General features: G+C 47.6%; 1 protein-coding gene across 10 annotated transcripts in view; it reads left to right on the plus strand.

Moving 5' to 3' along the window:
* Positions 1-19,136, plus strand: part of SYT7 (synaptotagmin 7) — a 155,996-nt gene that overhangs the window by 130,308 nt on the left and 6,552 nt on the right. For all 10 annotated transcript variants that reach the window (XM_078767113.1, XM_078767111.1, XM_078767114.1 and 7 more), the window contains 3 exons: positions 4,861-5,030; positions 5,248-5,362; positions 13,583-13,782. In XM_078767113.1, coding sequence (XP_078623239.1) covers positions 4,861-5,030; positions 5,248-5,362; positions 13,583-13,782 — 485 coding nt within the window. The remainder of the gene's footprint in view (positions 1-4,860; positions 5,031-5,247; positions 5,363-13,582; positions 13,783-19,136) is intronic.

The raw sequence follows: 19,136 nt of genomic DNA on the forward strand, positions 1-19,136 counted from the left end.
CCAGTTTAATTATTTTAACTTCAAACATTCTGATTGCTGTATTTCGACAACTGCATAAAGTCCAATAAAATGTAATTAATTACAGTCAACATTTTTCGTTGTGTATTTGCAAGTAATGTGTCGATGTGACTTCGTCTTTTTAAACCCCTTCCCACCCCCCAAATTATTCCCTCCTAATGGGGTCAGCAGGGTTGGAATTCAAAGGGCGTTGGAAAACTCGTGACAAAAGCAGTCTTATCTCTTTGTCCTCCTGCCCATGAGTGGCACATCACCTTTTTAGTCTTTGGTCCAGTGCGCTGGATTTGACGAATTGGCACCAGCTTGAGGCACAAAGGGGGCCCACTTTTTATGAAAGCCATATGTCCATGGTTTCTAAAAATCATGTGGGCCGTTTGGGAAATGTAGTATTCTGGCACATTTGGATACCATAGCAACCAGTACCGATGCAGGGCAACCAATATCGAAAATACACATAGACATATCTCAACTTCTGGACCACCTACAAACATGATATTCATATCCATTTGGATAGTTTTTAGGGTGTCTGGTCCATTGGAATAAGTACAGTGACCTTCAGATGTCATTTTCAATGTCAAAGGTCAAGATAAAACAAAATAAATGCTTTTTTTTCACATTTTTAGCCCATGTCATTCATCCCTGACACCACCATTTTCAATAAATCTTTGAATTTTCTTTTTTAAACATAAACTATGCTGCTTAGCTACAAAATCATGCCAGTTCACAGTTGTTAGAGCCAAGGATGTGGTTGCTGTGACAATGAAAAACAAAATTCTGCTCCACAGCAATGGAACAGAAAATGGGATGTCTTGGCTTCTGGATGGCACAGAAATGTGATCTTGGTATCCATTCACATAGTTTGAAGGTGCAAAATCTGATGAAATAGGTTTTGTGACCTTCAGAGGTCATTTTCAAGGGTCAAAGAAAGGTCATGGTCAAACTAAAATGATTTATAAAATATATATGTTCTTGGGAAAAATGCCAGGAGCATAGAAAAGGCCTCTTTATATGGGATGTGCCGTGTGGCAAACTATAGAATAGAAGGGACATTCCATAGCTTGTAGAAAATTCCAAACAATACAAAACAAGGGGCATTCAAGAAATCTCGTGTGCATGCTGGACTACCCTTGTGTTCTTAGGAGGAACCAAGTAATGCTCTAGAAAAGTTCATATATAGGGGCGCCAATTTGATTCATACAGTTCAAAAAGGTATTGTTAAAAGGTTACAATGTAACCGTACATATATAGGTTACATTGTAACCTATATATATACGGCGTCCCTTTATGAATTTTGTTTCATCATCATAGCAACCGTGAAATGGCATGATTTTATAGCTATGTGATGTAGTTTGTTTAAAATCAATAATGCAAAGATTTATTGAAAATGGCGGTGTCAGGGATGAACGACATGGGCTAAAAATGTGGGAAATGCTTTTTTTTCCTGACCTTGAAAACGACCTCTGAAGGTCATGGTACCTATTGCAATGGATTGTGCGCCCTTAAAACTATGCAAATGGTTATGAATATCATGTTTGTAGGTGGTCCAGAAGTTGAGACATGCCCCTTTGTGCATTTTCGATATTGGTTGCCCCTCAACAGTACTGGTTGCTATGGTACCCCAAAATGACAGAATGCTACATTCCCCCAGCCCCCCCCAATGATTTTTTAGAAACTATGGACATATGTCCTTCATAAAAAGTGGGTCCCCCTTTGTGCCTCAATCTGGTACTTTTCTATCCACTGGACCAAGGACTATTTTGATACTGTATGTTCTGAGACTTGTAACCAATCATTTTGACAAAAGTGCCTCCGTAGTTCCCAAGTAATGTGAAAAACACATCGGGCACCACCTTACACATTTGCACGTTCATCAGATAAATGGTGATCATGAGACCAGCTGTCGAGTTGATACAGGTGGACTCGTTAGTACCCATTATGTTGCTATGTGAATAGACACTATTATTCATCCGCTACAACCAATTCCTCATTAAGAGTGGATCGACGAATGCAGCTGAACTTTGAATCACGTGAACCACATGATTGATCAAAAATCAATGTGAAAATAACTTAAGTCACATGCACTAGTTGAAGGCAGCTACAATGATGCTCAAATTAATGAATACATTAATTATTTATCACCTAACCAGTTTATCACCCCACGCACACGAAGCAAAAGTGGGGTTAAGCAGTTGGTTCACTTCTGTCTGTCCCATCGGTCCGTCCATCCACAAATTTCGGTTTATGATCGAGGAACAACTTAATTTCAATTAAATGTTACACTGTATTTTGAACACAAATCAGAACATGAATCGGAAAACAGACCTGTAGTTTAGCAGTATTTTGGCTCTGAATCCATCCCGCTCGAACATGGTGGAGAGGAATGAGGTAATTTTTTTACTCCGTCTGCCAATCTCGCAGTCAAACAAAATTGATAATCACTCCGAACAGGAAACTTACTGTTTTTAAGGATGTCAGAAACGACACAAAGACAGCTACATAGAACTACTATAATGTGTTAGATAGGTTGATGTAATAGCCACTGCGTCAATGGTGGTAAAACTGAGAATTAATTTTTATACGACCTTTATAGTCTTTATTTTATTTAAATTTACTTATGTACTTTAACCCTGTAGAACACAAATCTACTTGCTACCGCTTCAAAAAACCTCCGGTTTACAGAACTTGGACATGTTAAATAAGGTGGTGTATAAGACTGCTTCAACTGCGCTAAACTTTCAGAATTAATTTTTAATACAACCTTTAAAATTATTATTTTATTTCAATTGAATTATATACTGAACACTGAGGAGGGCAACATGGTCCATGAACTCTAGTAACCTCTGCTACTAAAGGTAGACACAGGTTATGTTTCCACCCCTGTCTGTCTGTTTGTCTGTCCATTTGTTACTTGCAAAATCAAAGATTTTTCAAGTATATTGGTCGGTTGTGTTTGTGGTTCTGTCTGTCTGTCTGTTTGTTTGTCTGTTTGTTTGTTTGTCACCGGCCTACAGGTCACATTTTTCAACCGATATTCATGAAACTTCACCAAATGGTAGAGTTGGACAAAAGCAACAAGCCTCTTGTTTTTGGGGTCAATAGGTCAAAAGGTCAACATAGGCCAAAGGTCACCAACTTTGCTAAATTTCTAAAATCCGCAATTTTCATCCGATTGACTTGAAATTTGAAGAGGACTTGCATATCTGGTCACTGAATTCAACCACCAAGTATACTTGAGGTCAACATAGGCCACAAGGTCAACAAAGGCCAAATTTCTAAAATCCTCAATTTTCATCCAATTCACTTGAAATTTGAAGAGGACTTGCATATCTGGTCACTGAATTCAACCACGTATTATATTTTAGGTAAACGTATTATATTTAAACGTAAACGTATTTTAGGTAAACGTATTATACAACCACGTATTATATTTTAGGTGAACCACCATACAGGCCAAAAGGTCAACATAGGCCAAATTTCTAAAATCACCAATTTTCATTTGATTGACTTGAACTTCCAAGAGGATTTATTTATATGGTCAATGAATTCAACCACCATCTATTTTTGAGGTCAACATAGGCCAAAAGGTCAACATAGGCCAAATTTTTAATATCCTCAATTTTCATCCGATTGACTTGAAAATTGAACAGCATTTGCACATTGAGTCACTAAATAGGGAAACTAACTATTTTTGAGGTCAAAAAGTCAAAGGTCAACTCAAGGTCAACCTTCCAAAATCATCATTTTTCATCTGAAAAATCGTCACTTTTCATCCTGTTGACCCGAGCTTTGATCAAGATTGTAAATTTTAATCTTCATGAAATGGACAATTTGCTGTATCAATGGAAAACTTTTTTGGGGGGGGGGCGGATTTTGCAAGTATCGTGCTACGCATGACAGCTTCTTGTTTGTCTGTTTGTGAACATGATATCTCAAAAAGCTGTGAACGGATTTGGGCGAAACGTGGTGGACAGGTTGTATGTGTGACGAGGACGAATCGCTTTGATTTTGGTGAAGATCTGAATACTGATCCAGATATGAGAGTTAAAAATATTTTTTTATGGTCATTCTTCACCATTGAGTGATAGCGCCAAAAACAATACATAGCATGATATTTCAAAAAGTTCTGGACTACTTAGGACAAAACTTGGTGGATGAGTTGGTGAGGCAACAAGAACAAGCTGATTCGATTTTGGTTCAAGTCCAGATCCAGGTCCAGTCTATCAGTGGATAGAAACATAAACTGTTCAGCCTGGCGGAGGTATGCGCTCTACTGTGTGCCGTTCTCGATATTTATGTACTGATTCATTAAAATCCTATTTTATCATCATCCTAATTTCAATCTCCCTTTAGAAGATCACTTTCTCACTAATATGTTACTGACTAAGTAATTCCTTGTTAGGATTGGGATAAATTAACAAGAAGAGAAGCTTTAATTATTTCGCCAATAAAATATTTTTTTTTGCAAATTGTATCTGATTGAGTTTCCATATTAAAAAAAAAGATGAAATTTTGCAATTTGAATATGAATATGATGAATGATCGTTTTTAAGGCCATTTTCCCGCTAGAGCGGGGGTTAGCCTTGCGGGCCCCATGACAATCATGGTTCCCTGTTTGAGGCAATGTTTTTATGGCCGGATGCCCTTCCTGACGCCAACCCTTAGTTGCCTCTTACGATGCACAGGGATACGGTGTACCTATTCTAAACCGGGGTACACACCGGGATGAATATGAATATGATGCAAACAATAAATAAACGAGTGTGCTTGTTAAACGGTCGAAATAAAGCAAGCGGCTCGCTTTCGTGCTCAGCATATTCATTTTTGTCTCCTCGGCCTTTCTAGGGTTCCCCTACGAGAAGGTGACCCAGCGGATACTTTACCTGCAGGTTCTCGACTATGACCGTTTTAGTAGGAATGACCCCATTGGTGAAGTCTCGCTCCCCCTGGGTCGGCTGGATCTCACGCAGACGCTGTCCTTCTGCAAGGAGCTGAAGCCCTGTGCTGATGGCAGTGTGAGCACTCATCCTCATTCGTCACGTCACTCAGTTGCTCTTATTCATTCCTTGTTTCTTTCTTTATTGATGGCTGTATCAAATTACCTCTCCCCTCCACCCCCTCACTGTGGAATGAAGTAATATTTTCCATTACTTTGTCACGAGTTGCAAAATCTGTAAAACAAGCATGGTGGTGGCATGTCAGGGAGGTTGAGGAACTTATTTCTCATTCTAGGGCAAGCGCGGGGAGCTACTTTTGTCCCTGTGTTACAACCCAACAGCGAATAAGATTGCCTTGGCTGTGATCAAGGCCAGAAACCTTAAAGCCATGGACATTGGTGGAACATCAGGTGAGGATTTGACAAGCACTTAAAGGCCACTCATTTATTATGTACTAGCGAGGTACCCGTGCTATGCACGGGTGGGGAGCCAAAAGCAAACAAAAAATGTGGAAACTGAATGCTAAACCATGCAACCAATAAATTCCACATTCCTGTGCCACCTTCAGTCGCATGCCAGATATGGACAACAGGTTCTTGAAGGACTTGCATGAAAAACGTACCCGTTTGAATGGTTCTATGCCCAATCAATGGCGAATCTGCACATGGCAATCCGCGAATGTCACAGTTAGAAAGCAGAAACCCTCACGTCATTTCCTCATTCATTTGAACTCAGTATCTCTATTTTCATTCCAAACTGCACAACTCCAATCACAAATTAAATAGCATTAATAGAAAAAATTAAACTTTTACGAACACTCATGGCATAAACAAATATTTAAATCCGTGCTGACGTTACATCCGGATATGGGGTACGTTCCGTACCGTTGGAAATTTAAAATCATAATTTTATTCACTCAATTCCAAACCCAAAGGAGGCGAAAAATATATATTTTGGTTCAGCAAGTAATGTGCAGCCTCGACCCACCTGCAGGATGATAACTCTGCTAGGATACAAAAATATTATCTGTATAAATAACTATACAGATTTATGCATGTGAGTGATCTATAAACTTAGGGGCAATACCCCTGGCACTCACCTGGTAGAATAAACAGTATACTGCACCGACGAAGGGTATTTTAAACCAATTTCAATGGTTGCTAGAAGACAGGGCAGAATGTAGAATCATACTAATGTGGCGGACACAAAAGCCCACTGGCGTGGTGACATCATTCCACGCACCAAGTGGGCGGTGGCCACGCCCGAGGGGTAGGCGTGGCCTCATGATATACACCGGGCGACCAGCCCGGAGGAGTTCAGTGTTACAGTGTAGTCTTACAATAAAGACGTTTATATGTTACCGCTTGTCCGCTTCCTCCTTGCTCACAAGCAGCGCGCGTAACGCCGCGCTTTACTGGTGACCCTCGACGTTGGATCTGCCGGAGCGATCCTTCCACACGCGACGCCATCGCCATGGCCGCCTTCGTCAAACTTCCGGAATTTTGGGAGGCTCAGGCCGAAGTCTGGCTCGTCCAGGCCGAAGCCCAATTTCAGCTTCGGCACCTCACCGGCGATGACACGCGCTACTGCCACGTCGTCGCCTCCCTCGGGCCCGGCACGGCCGCTCGAGTTGTGTCCGTCCTTCGCCACCCACCGGACGGCCACAAGTACGAGGCACTCAAGCGGCTACTCCTAGCCACGTTCAGCCTCACGGACGACGCACGGGCCGACCGCCTCCTGGATCTCCCCGAGCTCGGTGAGACGCGCCCGTCGGTCCGAATGGACCATATGCTGTCACTGTTGGGCGACGAAGCCCCCGGTTCGCTATTCCGGGCGCTTTTCCGTCGCCAACTTCCAGCGCAGGTTCGCCTCGCGTTGGCCGGGACCGGGCTAACGGAACCCCGAGCATTGGCGGCCGAGGCGGACAAGTACTTCGCCGCTTCGGACACGCAGGCGAGCGTTGGCGTGGCCGTCACGGCCTTCGACGCTGATGTTCCACAGCATCATCTTCTACAGCACGCTGAAGTTCAGCAGCATGCTGATACGCACCTCGTGAACGCCGCCACGCCCCGCCCACCGCCGCGGCGAAAACCGCCACCGCGGGGAAACCCGTCGACTCCACCGGCCTGGCGGAGCCAGCCGCGCTCCTCCAGCTCCACCACCTGGTGCTGGTTCCACGCCAAGTTCGGCCACGAAGCTCGGCGGTGTCATCCGCCGTGCTCCTTCAACGGGTCGGGAAACGCCCGGGCCGGCGCTCAATTGTGGCGATGAGCGCCGGCCGTTCGAGCAGCCTGCTGTTCATAACGGACACCTTCTCCGGGCGCCGTTACCTGTGCGACACGGGAGCACAGGTGAGTGTCATTCCCGCCGGCACGTCAAACAAGCACGCCGCGGGTGGGGGCCCCGCGCTGCTTGCCGCGAACGGGACGCCCATCCGTACGTACGGAAAACGCTGCCTCTCTCTGCGGTTTGGAGGGCAGGTTTTCCGATGGACGTTCGTCACCGCCGACGTGCCCATGGCACTGCTTGGCGCGGACTTCCTGTGCGCTAATGGGCTCCTGGTCGACGTCAAGCGCAGACGGCTTGTCCAGGCCGAGACGTTCAGCTCGCTCGCATGTGCGTTGCCCAGCTCAACGAGCGGCTTGCCAAGCGGCTTGCCGAACGATTCGGTTCCGGCCACGTTGGTCTGTACGCTTCCGGCAGCGGACGCATTCACCCGCCTCCTCGCCGGCTTCCCGGCCCTCACGCGGCCCACCTTCTCGGCGGGGGCCGTCAAGCACGGGGTGGCCCATCACATCCCCACCGTCGGGCCACCGGTCTACGCCCGGGCACGCCGTCTCGAGCCGACGAAGCTGGCGGTGGCAAAAGCGGAGTTCGCTACCCTGGAGCGACTCGGCATCGTTCGGCGCTCAGAGAGCGCTTGGGCGTCGCCGCTGCACATCGTGCCGAAGCCCGGCGGGGGATGGCGACCGTGCGGGGACTATCGCCGTCTCAATGACGCCACGACTCCCGACCGCTACCCCGTCCCCCACATTCAGGACTTTTCCGCCCGTTTGGCGGGCAGGTCCTTCTTCTCGAAGGTGGACCTCATACGCGGCTACCATCAGGTCCCCGTCAGGCCGGAGGACGTCCCGAAGACGGCGGTCATCACGCCATTCGGACTCTTCGAGTTCCTGCGCATGCCCTTCGGTCTGAAGAATGTGGCTCAGGCGTTCCAGCGACTGATGGACAGCGTCCTGCGCGACTTGGATTTTGTCTACGTCTACCTGGACGATATCCTCGTCGCCAGCGCGTCCCGCGAAGAGCACCTACGCCACCTCCGCACACTCTTCGAACGCCTGGGCCAGCATGGCCTGATTGTGAACCCCGCAAAGTGCCGGTTCGGCGCCGCCACAATCGATTTTCTGGGGCACCGTGTCACCAGGCACGGAGCCGTCCCCCTGCCGGCCAAGGTGGAGGCGGTAAAGGGGTTTCCGCGCCCCCGCACGATCAGAGGGCTGCAGGAGTTCCTGGGCATGGTGAACTTTTACCATCGGTTCCTGCCCCGTATCGCCCAGCTCCTGCGCCCCCTGCACGAAGCTCTCCGAGGTAAGCCGGGCAAAGGCGACGTTACCTGGACCGAGCAGATGGACACGGCGTTCACGGGCGCGAAGCTCGCCTTGGCTAACGCCACCATGCTCGCGCACCCGGCACCCGATGCACCGATCGCCCTCACCACCGATGCCTCGGACTACGCGGTGGGCGCGGTGCACGAGCAATGGGTGCGTGGAGCTTGGCAACCGCTGGCGTTCTTTAGCCGGCAGCTTCGCCCGCCCGAACGCCGTTACAGTACCTTCGACCGCGAGTTGCTCGGACTTCACTTGGCGGTCAGGCACTTCCGCCATCTGCTCGAGGGCCGGGCGTTCACTGCCTTCGTCGACCACAAGCCGCTGATCTTCGCGATGGGCAAGGTCACCGAGCCGTGGTCGGCCCGGCAGCAGCGTCACCTCTCGGCCGTGTCCGAGTACACGACGGACATCCAGCACGTCGCGGGGAAGGGCAACCCGGTTGCGGATTGCCTTTCCCGGGCCGTCGCCCACGCAGTCCACCTCGGCATCGACTATGCCCGGATGGCAGCGGACCAGGCCGCTGACCCCGACGTCCAGGCCTTGCGGACCGCCGTCACGGGCCTCCGCGTCACCGAGGTGCCGTTCGACGGCGCGGGCGCGGCCCTCTTGTGCGACGTCTCCCTCGGGCGTCCTCGCCCCATTGTGCCCGCGGGCTGGCAGCGCCAGGTGTTTGACGCCATCCACGGCCTGTCCCACCCGGGCGCGAGGGCCTCCCAAAGGCTGATCGCCGACAAGTTCGTCTGGCATGGCCTCCGGAAGGCCGTCCGCGGCTGGGCCAGGACATGCCTCGCGTGCCAGCGCGCCAAGGTGCACCGGCACACCCAGGCCCCGTTGGCCCCGTTCACGGTGCCGGAACGCCGGTTTGACCACGTCCACGTGGACCTGGTGGGACCTCTGCCCCCCTCGCGGGGTTTCACCCACGTCCTCACCATGGTGGACCGCACCACCCGGTGGCCGGAGGCCGTGCCCTTGGCGTCGACAACGGCGGCCGATGTCGCGCAGGCTTTCATCGCCACCTGGGTCGCCCGGTTCGGCGCCCCCTCAGACATCTCATCCGACCGCGGCCCCCAGTTCACCTCGGAGCTCTGGGGGGCGGTTGCGCAGGGGCTCGGGGTCCGGCTGCACCGAACCACGGCCTACCACCCCCAGGCTAACGGCCTGTGTGAGCGATTTCACCGCTCATTGAAGGCCGCGCTCCGGGCCACCCTCCGCGACGGCGGCTGGGTCGACAGGCTCCCCTGGGTCCTGCTGGGCCTCCGGACGGCGCCCAAGGAGGACCTGCGCGCATCCGCGGCGGAGTTGGTCTTCGGGCAACCGCTGCGGGTGCCGGGCGAGTTCCTCCCCGACTCCACGGCACCATGGTCCGCGGCACAGCAGCGCTCCGCTCTGCAAGAGACCGCCCAGAGGTTCGCCCCGGTGCCCACGGCATGCCACGGGCACCCACCGACGCACGTCGCCCCGGAGCTTCGCACGGCGGAGTACGTCTTCGTCCGCCACGATGCCCATCGGACACCACTGCGGCCCCCGTACGACGGGCCTTTCCGCGTGCTGGAGACCGGGGCGAAGCACTTCACCCTGGACATCGGCGGTACTCCTGACCGCGTTTCGGTAGACCGCCTCAAGCCGGCCCACCTCGATGTGGACCATCCACCGCCAGTGGCCCGACCCCCACGTCGGGGCCGCCCTCCTGCGGGCGGACCCCCGGCACCGCCCAGCCCCGCCGCCACGGCGCCCCCCGGTCCTGCACCCATCCCAGGGGCAGCCAGGGGCATCCCACCTGGTATCCCTGCACCCCAGACGCCGCCGATCGCCAGGGGGCGCTTCGGCCGGGTCATTCGTCTGCCCCACAAACTGGCCCTCCAGGTGCGCGGGAATTCTGGGGGGGCGCGTGTGGCGGACACAAAAGCCCACTGGCGTGGTGACATCATTCCACGCACCAAGTGGGCGGTGGCCACGCCCGAGGGGTAGGCGTGGCCTCATGATATACACCGGGCGACCAGCCCGGAGGAGTTCAGTGTTACAGTGTAGTCTTACAATAAAGACGTTTATATGTTACCGCTTGTCCGCTTCCTCCTTGCTCACAAGCAGCGCGCGTAACGCCGCGCTTTACTAACATAATCATAAGATTTTAAACAAACAAACAATAAAATACCCATTTTGGGGTAAACCCCTCCTCGCCCAACCCCATAATCCACCTAAGACCCTAAACCTTCTAATGCATTGAACAAACATTGGTACATCATGGGTGATTACGGTTGTGGTGAAGTTTCATTAAAATTGCATGTGTAGTTTCTGAGAAGAAAGCAAATACCTATTTTGGGGGGAAACCCCCCATAGACCCCCGAAAGGGGCAGATCTTTTTAATGCCCTGAACAATCCTCGGTACATCACGGGTGATGAAGGTTGTGGTCAAGTTTCATCGAAATAGTGTGTGTAGTTTCAGGGGAAAAAGCAAATTCCTATTTTGGGGAGTCAAACCTGGATCCACTTTGACCCCGGTAAACCCCCTTAGACCCCGAATCTTTTTAAATGCCGTGAACAAACTTGAGTTGCAACATAACAAACAGTGTTTGTGCCAAGTTTGCTCACAATCCCATCAGCGGTTTCGGAGAAGAAGTTTCAAATGTTTACGGACCGACAGATGGACGGACAACACGCCATCGCATAAGCTCCCCTGAACTTGTTCATTGGTTGTGATTTTGAAGATCATTTATGCTAACAGGCTTACCTTTGGTCAGCCTGCGTTCAGGTCGCTCAGCTTGGGGGTCTTAATTCCGCCATTTTGTCCGCTCAACTTAAGTATACCTTGCTTCAGAATAGGTTGTTTTCTGTACAATAAAGCTTCATATCTACGAATGGTAATATAGCTGATCGTCATACCTATGAATCACTGCATTCCTCTATGCATCACAATGCTTATAAAACGCCAGTGTTTGTGCCTTTATTTATTTTCTGCAAAGATCGAGAATCTCTTCACCTGAACCGAATTTCAAAATTTTAACTGCGCAATTGACCTCTTATTAAAATAAAAAAGAGTTAATTTGCTTAATTTAGACCTTGTGGGACACTCCTCGCATCTCAACAGTTGACTGAGTGCTAATTAAGGGTGTAGTACTGGTGAACTTTCCAATATGCCTCTTTTTTTAAAAACTATGTTTTTACGGTTTAGATTCATACGTATTGTATAAACTCATTCAGTATTTCCTTTAAAATATCTAATGTTATCTTTACACACAATTTACAAGAAATATAATATTTTGCATGAAATTTGTTATAACTTTAATTTGCATCATTCTTTTGGGCTGAAATTTGGACAGGATATTCAGAATATCACTTCCTTTAAAATGATGATGGCTTTTGTTTATAGGAGTAGCCATTGTGGATTTATTGAAGGACAACCAAGTTTTATCTGGTAATTGGCATAATTAGCTAATTAGTGAACATTTGACATAATTTCACAAAATCCTCTCATCAGGTAGTAGAGTAACACATGTATAATACATGTACCAAGTTTTGTGTGAAAAGAATGATAGGTGACATAGAAGATAGAAGTAGAAATGTGTTCTTTGTTTTTCCTTGTTTTTTATTGACGGTCTAATTTATGCAAATTATATGCATGTAATATGACAAAGAAGCGTTGAAACTGGTCTGAGTTAAAGGCAAGATTATATCTTTCAAGAAAAACTGAAAATTAGATATTAACTTGACTTTGTTTTTGTGTAAAGGCCTCTCAAAGGTACCTATGTAGTTTTCTCAATTTTTCACCAGTACTACACCCTTAAGGTGTTTGGCGAGCGCTCTTCAGGCTTCTTTTGCAGGTCATGGCGATGGAGTAGACAGTGCTCCCTTTTTGTTTTTACGTACGCAGTTTGTTATTATACGAGATCACAGTGATTCACATTTTTGTACGTTCTACTTTCATTATATTAATATAAGTTATATTAGTATTCCTATAAAAAATATACTTATTTAAAAAACAATATCGCATCAAACATCGTGTTAACGTGTTTGGATCTCCGGTTCTCCGCCATGTTGAACTGTAGCTTTGCACGTGAAAGTCTGATATTTTGTTTGCTCGGTCTGGTTTGCACATTTCGCTGATTTCCTGCTTGATTTTCACTTTTACAGAAGACTATTTAAAGGGGAGTGGTTGTGAGGGAGTGGGGAGGGAGGGTTGTGGGGGACTGGGTGGGATGGGGGATGTAAGGGGAGGTGGAAAGGTCCGTTGGGGGTAGAAAGTGGAGTGGGGGAGATACCTGGTTGTCCAAGTGAACCTGAGTTTGGGGGTGAGGTTTGGAAGGGGTGGGGTTGTGAGGGGCGTGGGGGTGTTGGTGTGAGGGAAAGTCAAAGTGCAAAACCATTCCAGAGGAATGTATATATTTCCCGTTCATGTTCCCCCTCTTCCCCTCCCCCCTCCCTGGTCCTATTCCCCTTACCCTATTATCCCCTATCATCTCCTCTCTCTCCCTTTACCCTCCTGCCACTCCTCCTCACCTTCCCATTCACCCCTATCATCCCCGCTCTCCCACTCCCCTTCCCCTACCCCTTTCGCCCCTCCCCTTTACTCCTCCCTTCTCCTGCCCCTCCCCCCATCCCCTATCCTCCCCCTCTACTATCCTCCACCAACCCTCCCTCCCTCTCTCTTCCCCTACCCCTGCCCACTCTCCCCTCCCCTTTCCTCCCGCTCCCTTCCCCCCTCCCCTCCTCTCCCTCCCTCCTCCCCTCCTCTCCCTCCCCCCTCCCCTCATCTCCCTCCCCCCTCCCCTCCTCTCCCTCCCCCCCTCCCCTCCTCTCCCTCCCCCCCTACCCTCCTCTCCCTCCCCCCCTCCCCTCCTCTCCCTCCCCTTCTTCCCTTTATATTCCCGGCATAAAACGACTCTGCGTTGCCCAGCAACGCTGGGTACCTATGCTAGTTATAAAACAATTAACAATAACACCAAGTTTCTTTTTATTTAACCCATCTAATGTTTGCCGTGCTGATAACATCAATGTCCACAGCGATAATTATTCCCTTTTTTTCAGACCCATATGTAAAGGTTTGGCTGATGCACAAAGAGAAAAAAGTGGAGAAGATGAAGACAGAAGTGTTGAAGAATAATCTTAATCCCGTTTTTAACCAGACCTTTACTTTCAGTGTGCCTACCGAGAACTTGCGTGACACCACCATCACAGTCACTGTCATGGATAAAGATCAACTCAGTCGAAATGATGTCATTGGCAAAGTGAGTCTCGACCGTTCAAAAAGCTTCTTACTTCTGTAGTGTTTTCTTTTTATCCTACAAATCCTCCCCCCCAAGCCCTCTCCCTCCCACACTTCTCCCTGCTCTCAAATGTTGTGGTTGTGTGCTTCCCCTTCTCTCCCCATCTTGTCTTCCGCTCCCTCTTTTTGTATATTTTGTTTGTCTGGTTGATTTGTTTGTGAAATAAATGTTAGCTCTTTCACGAGCCTCGATTCAGTATACAAAAAAAATAAAAATTCCTTTCCAACATGCGTATATATCCATCGAATCTAGGCTCATCCACATGTCTGCCTTCTCCACCCTGGTCATGTTTCTTTCCCTGTTTATTTCTCCCTTATTATCTTATATCTCAACTTCTCCTGCCATTTTTCATTATCTCATGCCTAATTCGAAAGGGGGTGATTACAAGGGGGTTTTATGGAGATGTTTAGAATAATGAAAGATACAAACAAAACGAGTGCAGAATAATTTGTTTAGCAGAAGGGACACTGACGGGACCAGAGAGAGGTCTTAGCTTGAGAAGAAAGAAGAAACATGGGAGTAATTAGTTAGTAATAAGGTTGGGTAGTTAATACATGGAATGGTCTCCCTGGGAAGGTAGTGGAAGCAGAAATACGAGACAGATTTTAATTTGATTTTGATAAGTACCTAGAAGCATTGAGAATAATAATAATAATAATAATTCATTTATTTTGTATAGCGCTTTTCCAGAAGCCCAAAGGCGCTTTGACAGAGTGGCAAACATAATGCATAACAATACATGAAAACAACAATTGCAAAAAGACAAGAATCAATAGGGAAATATTTAAAGCAAAAGGAGGGAGAAGGAGAAGAGATAGTCAGGGGTTAAATGCTGTGGGTTGAATGTTGAATGCAGTGTTGAACAGGTGGGTCTTTAGTGATGTTTTGAATGTGGTGAGTGAGGAGGAGTCTCTGATGGTGTGAGGTAGTGAGTTCCAGAGGGTGGGAGCAGCGATGGAGAAGGCCCTGTCCCCCCAGGATCTGAATTTGGTCCGGATGGAGGGGGTCAGGAGGTTGGTACCAGCAGAGCGGAGGTTGCGGGTGGGAGTGTGTCTGGAGAGGAGGTCAGCCAGGTAGGATGGGGCCAGGTTATGGAGGGCTTTGTAGGTCAAGAGGAGGATTTTGTACTGGATTCTCTGGGGGATGGGGAGCCAGTGAAGCTTGTAAAGGACGGGGGTGATGTGGTCACGGGTCCGGGAATGGGTGAGTAGACGGGCAGCGGAGTTCTGAATGTATTGGAGTTTATTGGTGATTTTTGAGGGTGAAATAGAGGAGAGCATGGATATTGACAGCAATGGTAGGTAGCTATGGTATAGATCAGTGATTGAATATGTGTAGAGATTGTTATGTTTGTGTGAGGGCCTCTTCAAAAGGTGAATGTGCTGCTGATGTTTCTTCAGTCCTCACCGTAAAACCGTCACATATATACACACACACACACCCTCACACACCCTCATGTAATCACATACAGACAGTCAGACACATAACCTTATGTATGCACAGACACACACACACACACACACACACACACACACACACACACACACACACACACACACACACACACACACACACACAGTTGACGGAGTGCTTAAGCATATATATATATATATATTCCGCATATACAGAGTGGTCCAGAAACCCTGGGCACATTTTGAAGAACAATACCTGCAACAAACAACTAAGTTTATTACCCTGCGCTCGGAAGCGAAAACGAGGTTAAGCATTCAGTTACATACATACGTGTGCAGTACATGTCTGCATTTTAAAAATTCATTTTCTCGGAAACCTATTCACATGAATTTTTTACCATAGAAATGCCTCCTCATGTAGAATATTTTTATGATTATTATGACGTCATATTTCACGTGATATGGACGCCATCTTGGAAAAACGTTACACCTCTATATCTCCCAAACTGCTCAATGGAAAAAAATTGAAACATGGCTCATTGTCAAATACTCACCAGGGGGAATAAGATATGTTGATGATGATGTCATTGGTGCCTTAATTATGACGTCATAATTCGACAAGTACAACACGTATCCGATCATTGTGAATTTTTTTTCAGCAACTGTTGCTCTGATGGGCACAAAATTTTCAGAATAGGAGCGTCTCCTCATGTAGAATATTTTAATGATAATCATGACGTCACAGGTCATGTGGTACAGGTGCCATCTTGGAAAAACCAAAAAATGTTGCACCTCTATATCTCCAAAACCGCTGCATGGAAAAAATTGAAACATGGCTCATTGTAAAGAACTCCATATGGGGAATATGTTTTGTTAATGATGACGTCATTGGTGCCATAATTATGACGTCATAATTCGACAGGGACAACGCTTAGTCTGACCAGTTTGAAATGTAATGAGCGTGATCTATGCAACAATTATATTAGAGAATATAAATTTATGATGTCATCGGTCACGTGGTCTGGCAGCCATATTGGATCAAAGGAAAAAAATGTTCAAAAAGAGAAGAGTTGGCTCACAACAAGTTGACTGTGCAGGGTAAGTATTCTATGAATACCATCTAGTTTTTTAAGTTTTTTTCAACCAAAATCTTCAACTTAAATTGCTTCTAAAAATGTAATATCACAAACACGTGATCTGGATCAGGGTGAGCTTCGCTCACTGTGCTGCACGCATTTGTCTTTGCATAGTTCAGTTCATTGTGAATTAGATGCCCTAATATGACGGAGGATATTGTGAGACAGAAAATTCGTGCTCTACACTTGTATACTGTATCTGGAAATTCAGCTGAAGTTCACAGACAACTTGTCAAAGAATGTGGCGCCGACGCAATTGACAGAAGAACCATCGGCAGAATAAACAAGCAATTTGATGAAACCGGCAGCATTCTTCCAAAACAGTCAACAGGTAGGACTCATACTGTTCGGACTGAGGAAAGCACGGCGGTCATTCAACAACAAATCCACAGTAACACACCATTATCAACTCGTTGTTTACCAAACATCACCAACAAAAGCTGATAATCGATTCAAAGAATACTAAAATACCTTAATGAGAAACCATACATACCCAGATTAATTCACCAACTATCTGAGGATGATTTTAACAGGCGCGTTGAGGCATGTGAGACATTGCTCGGGTTATGGATATGGACAATGATTTGCAGAACAGGATCTTGTGGTCAGATGAATCCAAGTTTACTTTATCTGGTTCTGTGAATCGTCATCATAGCGTGATATGGGTAGTAGACAACCCACTACTTACTCTTGATCACAACGTCCAGTATCAAGCTAGTGTGTCCGTCTGGGCAGGCATTTCTTCTGGAGGCAATGTTGGACCAATATTTTTCGAAGAAAATGTGAATGCTGCGAATTACCTTCTAATGTTGGAGCAGCGTGTATTTCCACTCAATGATGGCCAAATGTGGTTCATGCATGATGGGGCGCCTGCTCATTATGCTGCCAGTGTACACCAGGCCCTTGATTTGAACTTTACGGACAAATGAATTGGCCGTCGTGGTCCGGTTGAATGGTCTTGTGATTTACCACCCTGTGATTTCTTCCTTTAGGGTTTCCTCAAACACAAAGTGTATGCGAGGAATCCTACGACCCTTAGAGACTTGAAAGAATTCATCTGTAATGAGACTGCTGTCTTAACGACTGAAACATGCAGATCTGTGTCAGAGTGTTTCTTTATGGCTACAGCTGTGCATAGACAATGAAGGAAAGCAGTTTGAACATTTGAACTGATCTGTTTCATGGATATTAGAATGATTAGACTGTTTAACGAGTAATCATGTTTTGTTTTGCACCAAAGAGCAATAATAAACATAGTTGTTTGTTGCAGGTATGATTCTTCAAAATGTGCCCAGGGTTTCTGGACCACCCTGTACATATTGTTACGGACTCAGCCTTAATGATTGTTGTTTTGAGTATTGTTGCTGGTTCGAAGTATTCTGGATATTATGCTTATTGTGACTTAAGGGAGAGGGTTGTTGTGAGTAAAATATTTAAAAGCGCTCCTGGTAAAATGTGGCCGGAAATCCGGATCGAGACCGGAAGAGGTGGAGCGAAGAAAAGAAGGTGAGAGGAGATCAGAAAGAGAGGTGGTGGTGGAGGCTCCGGGCCGAGCGTTCGACGTACAGTGCGAGGGAACCTTGCGTCCTTGAAAGGAAGTTCGGGCGATAAGAAATATCACCGGAGTGCGGGGAGCCTGTGTCGCCGGGTATTCTCAGTGAGGTCCCGGAGGATCCCGGCCTTGAGAACCCGGGTTGGAGCGAAAGCTGTCCGCCATTTTGGCCACGCGAGCACCCTGCAGAGAACAGGCTTTCGTCGTGTCGGCTGGGGATTATTCCCTGGTGGATTGCCGGGAACGGCTGTGCCAGAAAGGGACACGTGAGAATTATATGGAGGCTCGCGGGTTGAACCGCAACGTGTACGTCGGAGCTCATCTTTGTGAGGTGGGCACATGAGAATTATACGGAGGCTCGCGGGTTGAACCGCAACGTGTACATCGGAGTGCCCTTTGTGAGGTTCCTCGCCACCGCTGTGTGCTGGGGGCTGAGCACGTGACCTCGGGGTCGTCTCGCTCGTCCACACCTCAATTGACCACCGGGCCTCGACTCCCCGATCGCGGGAGCGCACAGAGACACTGGGACTTCGCCTTGGAGGGGAGCAGAGACATTGGGGGAGGTGCCGTGAGTGGGGTTAAGGGGCTTGACAAGGATAGTATCGTAAGATTTGAAAGTAGGGGGATTGCCCCCATTGCTGTATGGCTCTTTGTGTGGGATTTATAATATATTATGGTTCGTTTATAACCGGGTGTGGTTGCATCATTTGATTCGACTGTTTCATTTGCTGGTTCCAGTGAGGGATAAAAACATCTTTCTGCCGAGGACCCTCTCGGGGTTCGGAGGTCCACCGAGACCAGGGGTAAAGGTGGGGGGGACCCCGTAACAGAAATTGGGGGCTCGGCCGGGATCTAAAAAAAATTCCTAAATTTAGTCCGGGAAAGAATTCCCAAGTTTGGAACTTTTTCCAACATTCCCAATTTTTTTCCAAAAACAAACAACAAAAAAAATAAATATATATAAAATAATACTTTTGTTTTTGTTTGTTAGAAATTTCTTGTGTGAAGGTTAACAGGTGTTACCAGTAGTCACTATGGCGTTTGACGCAGAGAAGTTTACGGTGGCCCCGAGTGAAGCACAGTTCAGAGCGTTAGTAAAATCGGACCTCTGGAAATTGGCCAAACATTTTAGCTTGGAGGTCCGAACTAACATGAAGAAGGCAGAGTTGCAGACAGTGGTGATACAATCTATGGTGGGATTAAAAGCATGGGCAG

This window comes from Myxine glutinosa, chromosome 13 (genome assembly GCF_964187855.1).
Source record: "Myxine glutinosa chromosome 13, kmMyxGlut1.1, whole genome shotgun sequence".
Classification (NCBI taxonomy): domain Eukaryota; kingdom Metazoa; phylum Chordata; class Myxini; order Myxiniformes; family Myxinidae; genus Myxine; species Myxine glutinosa.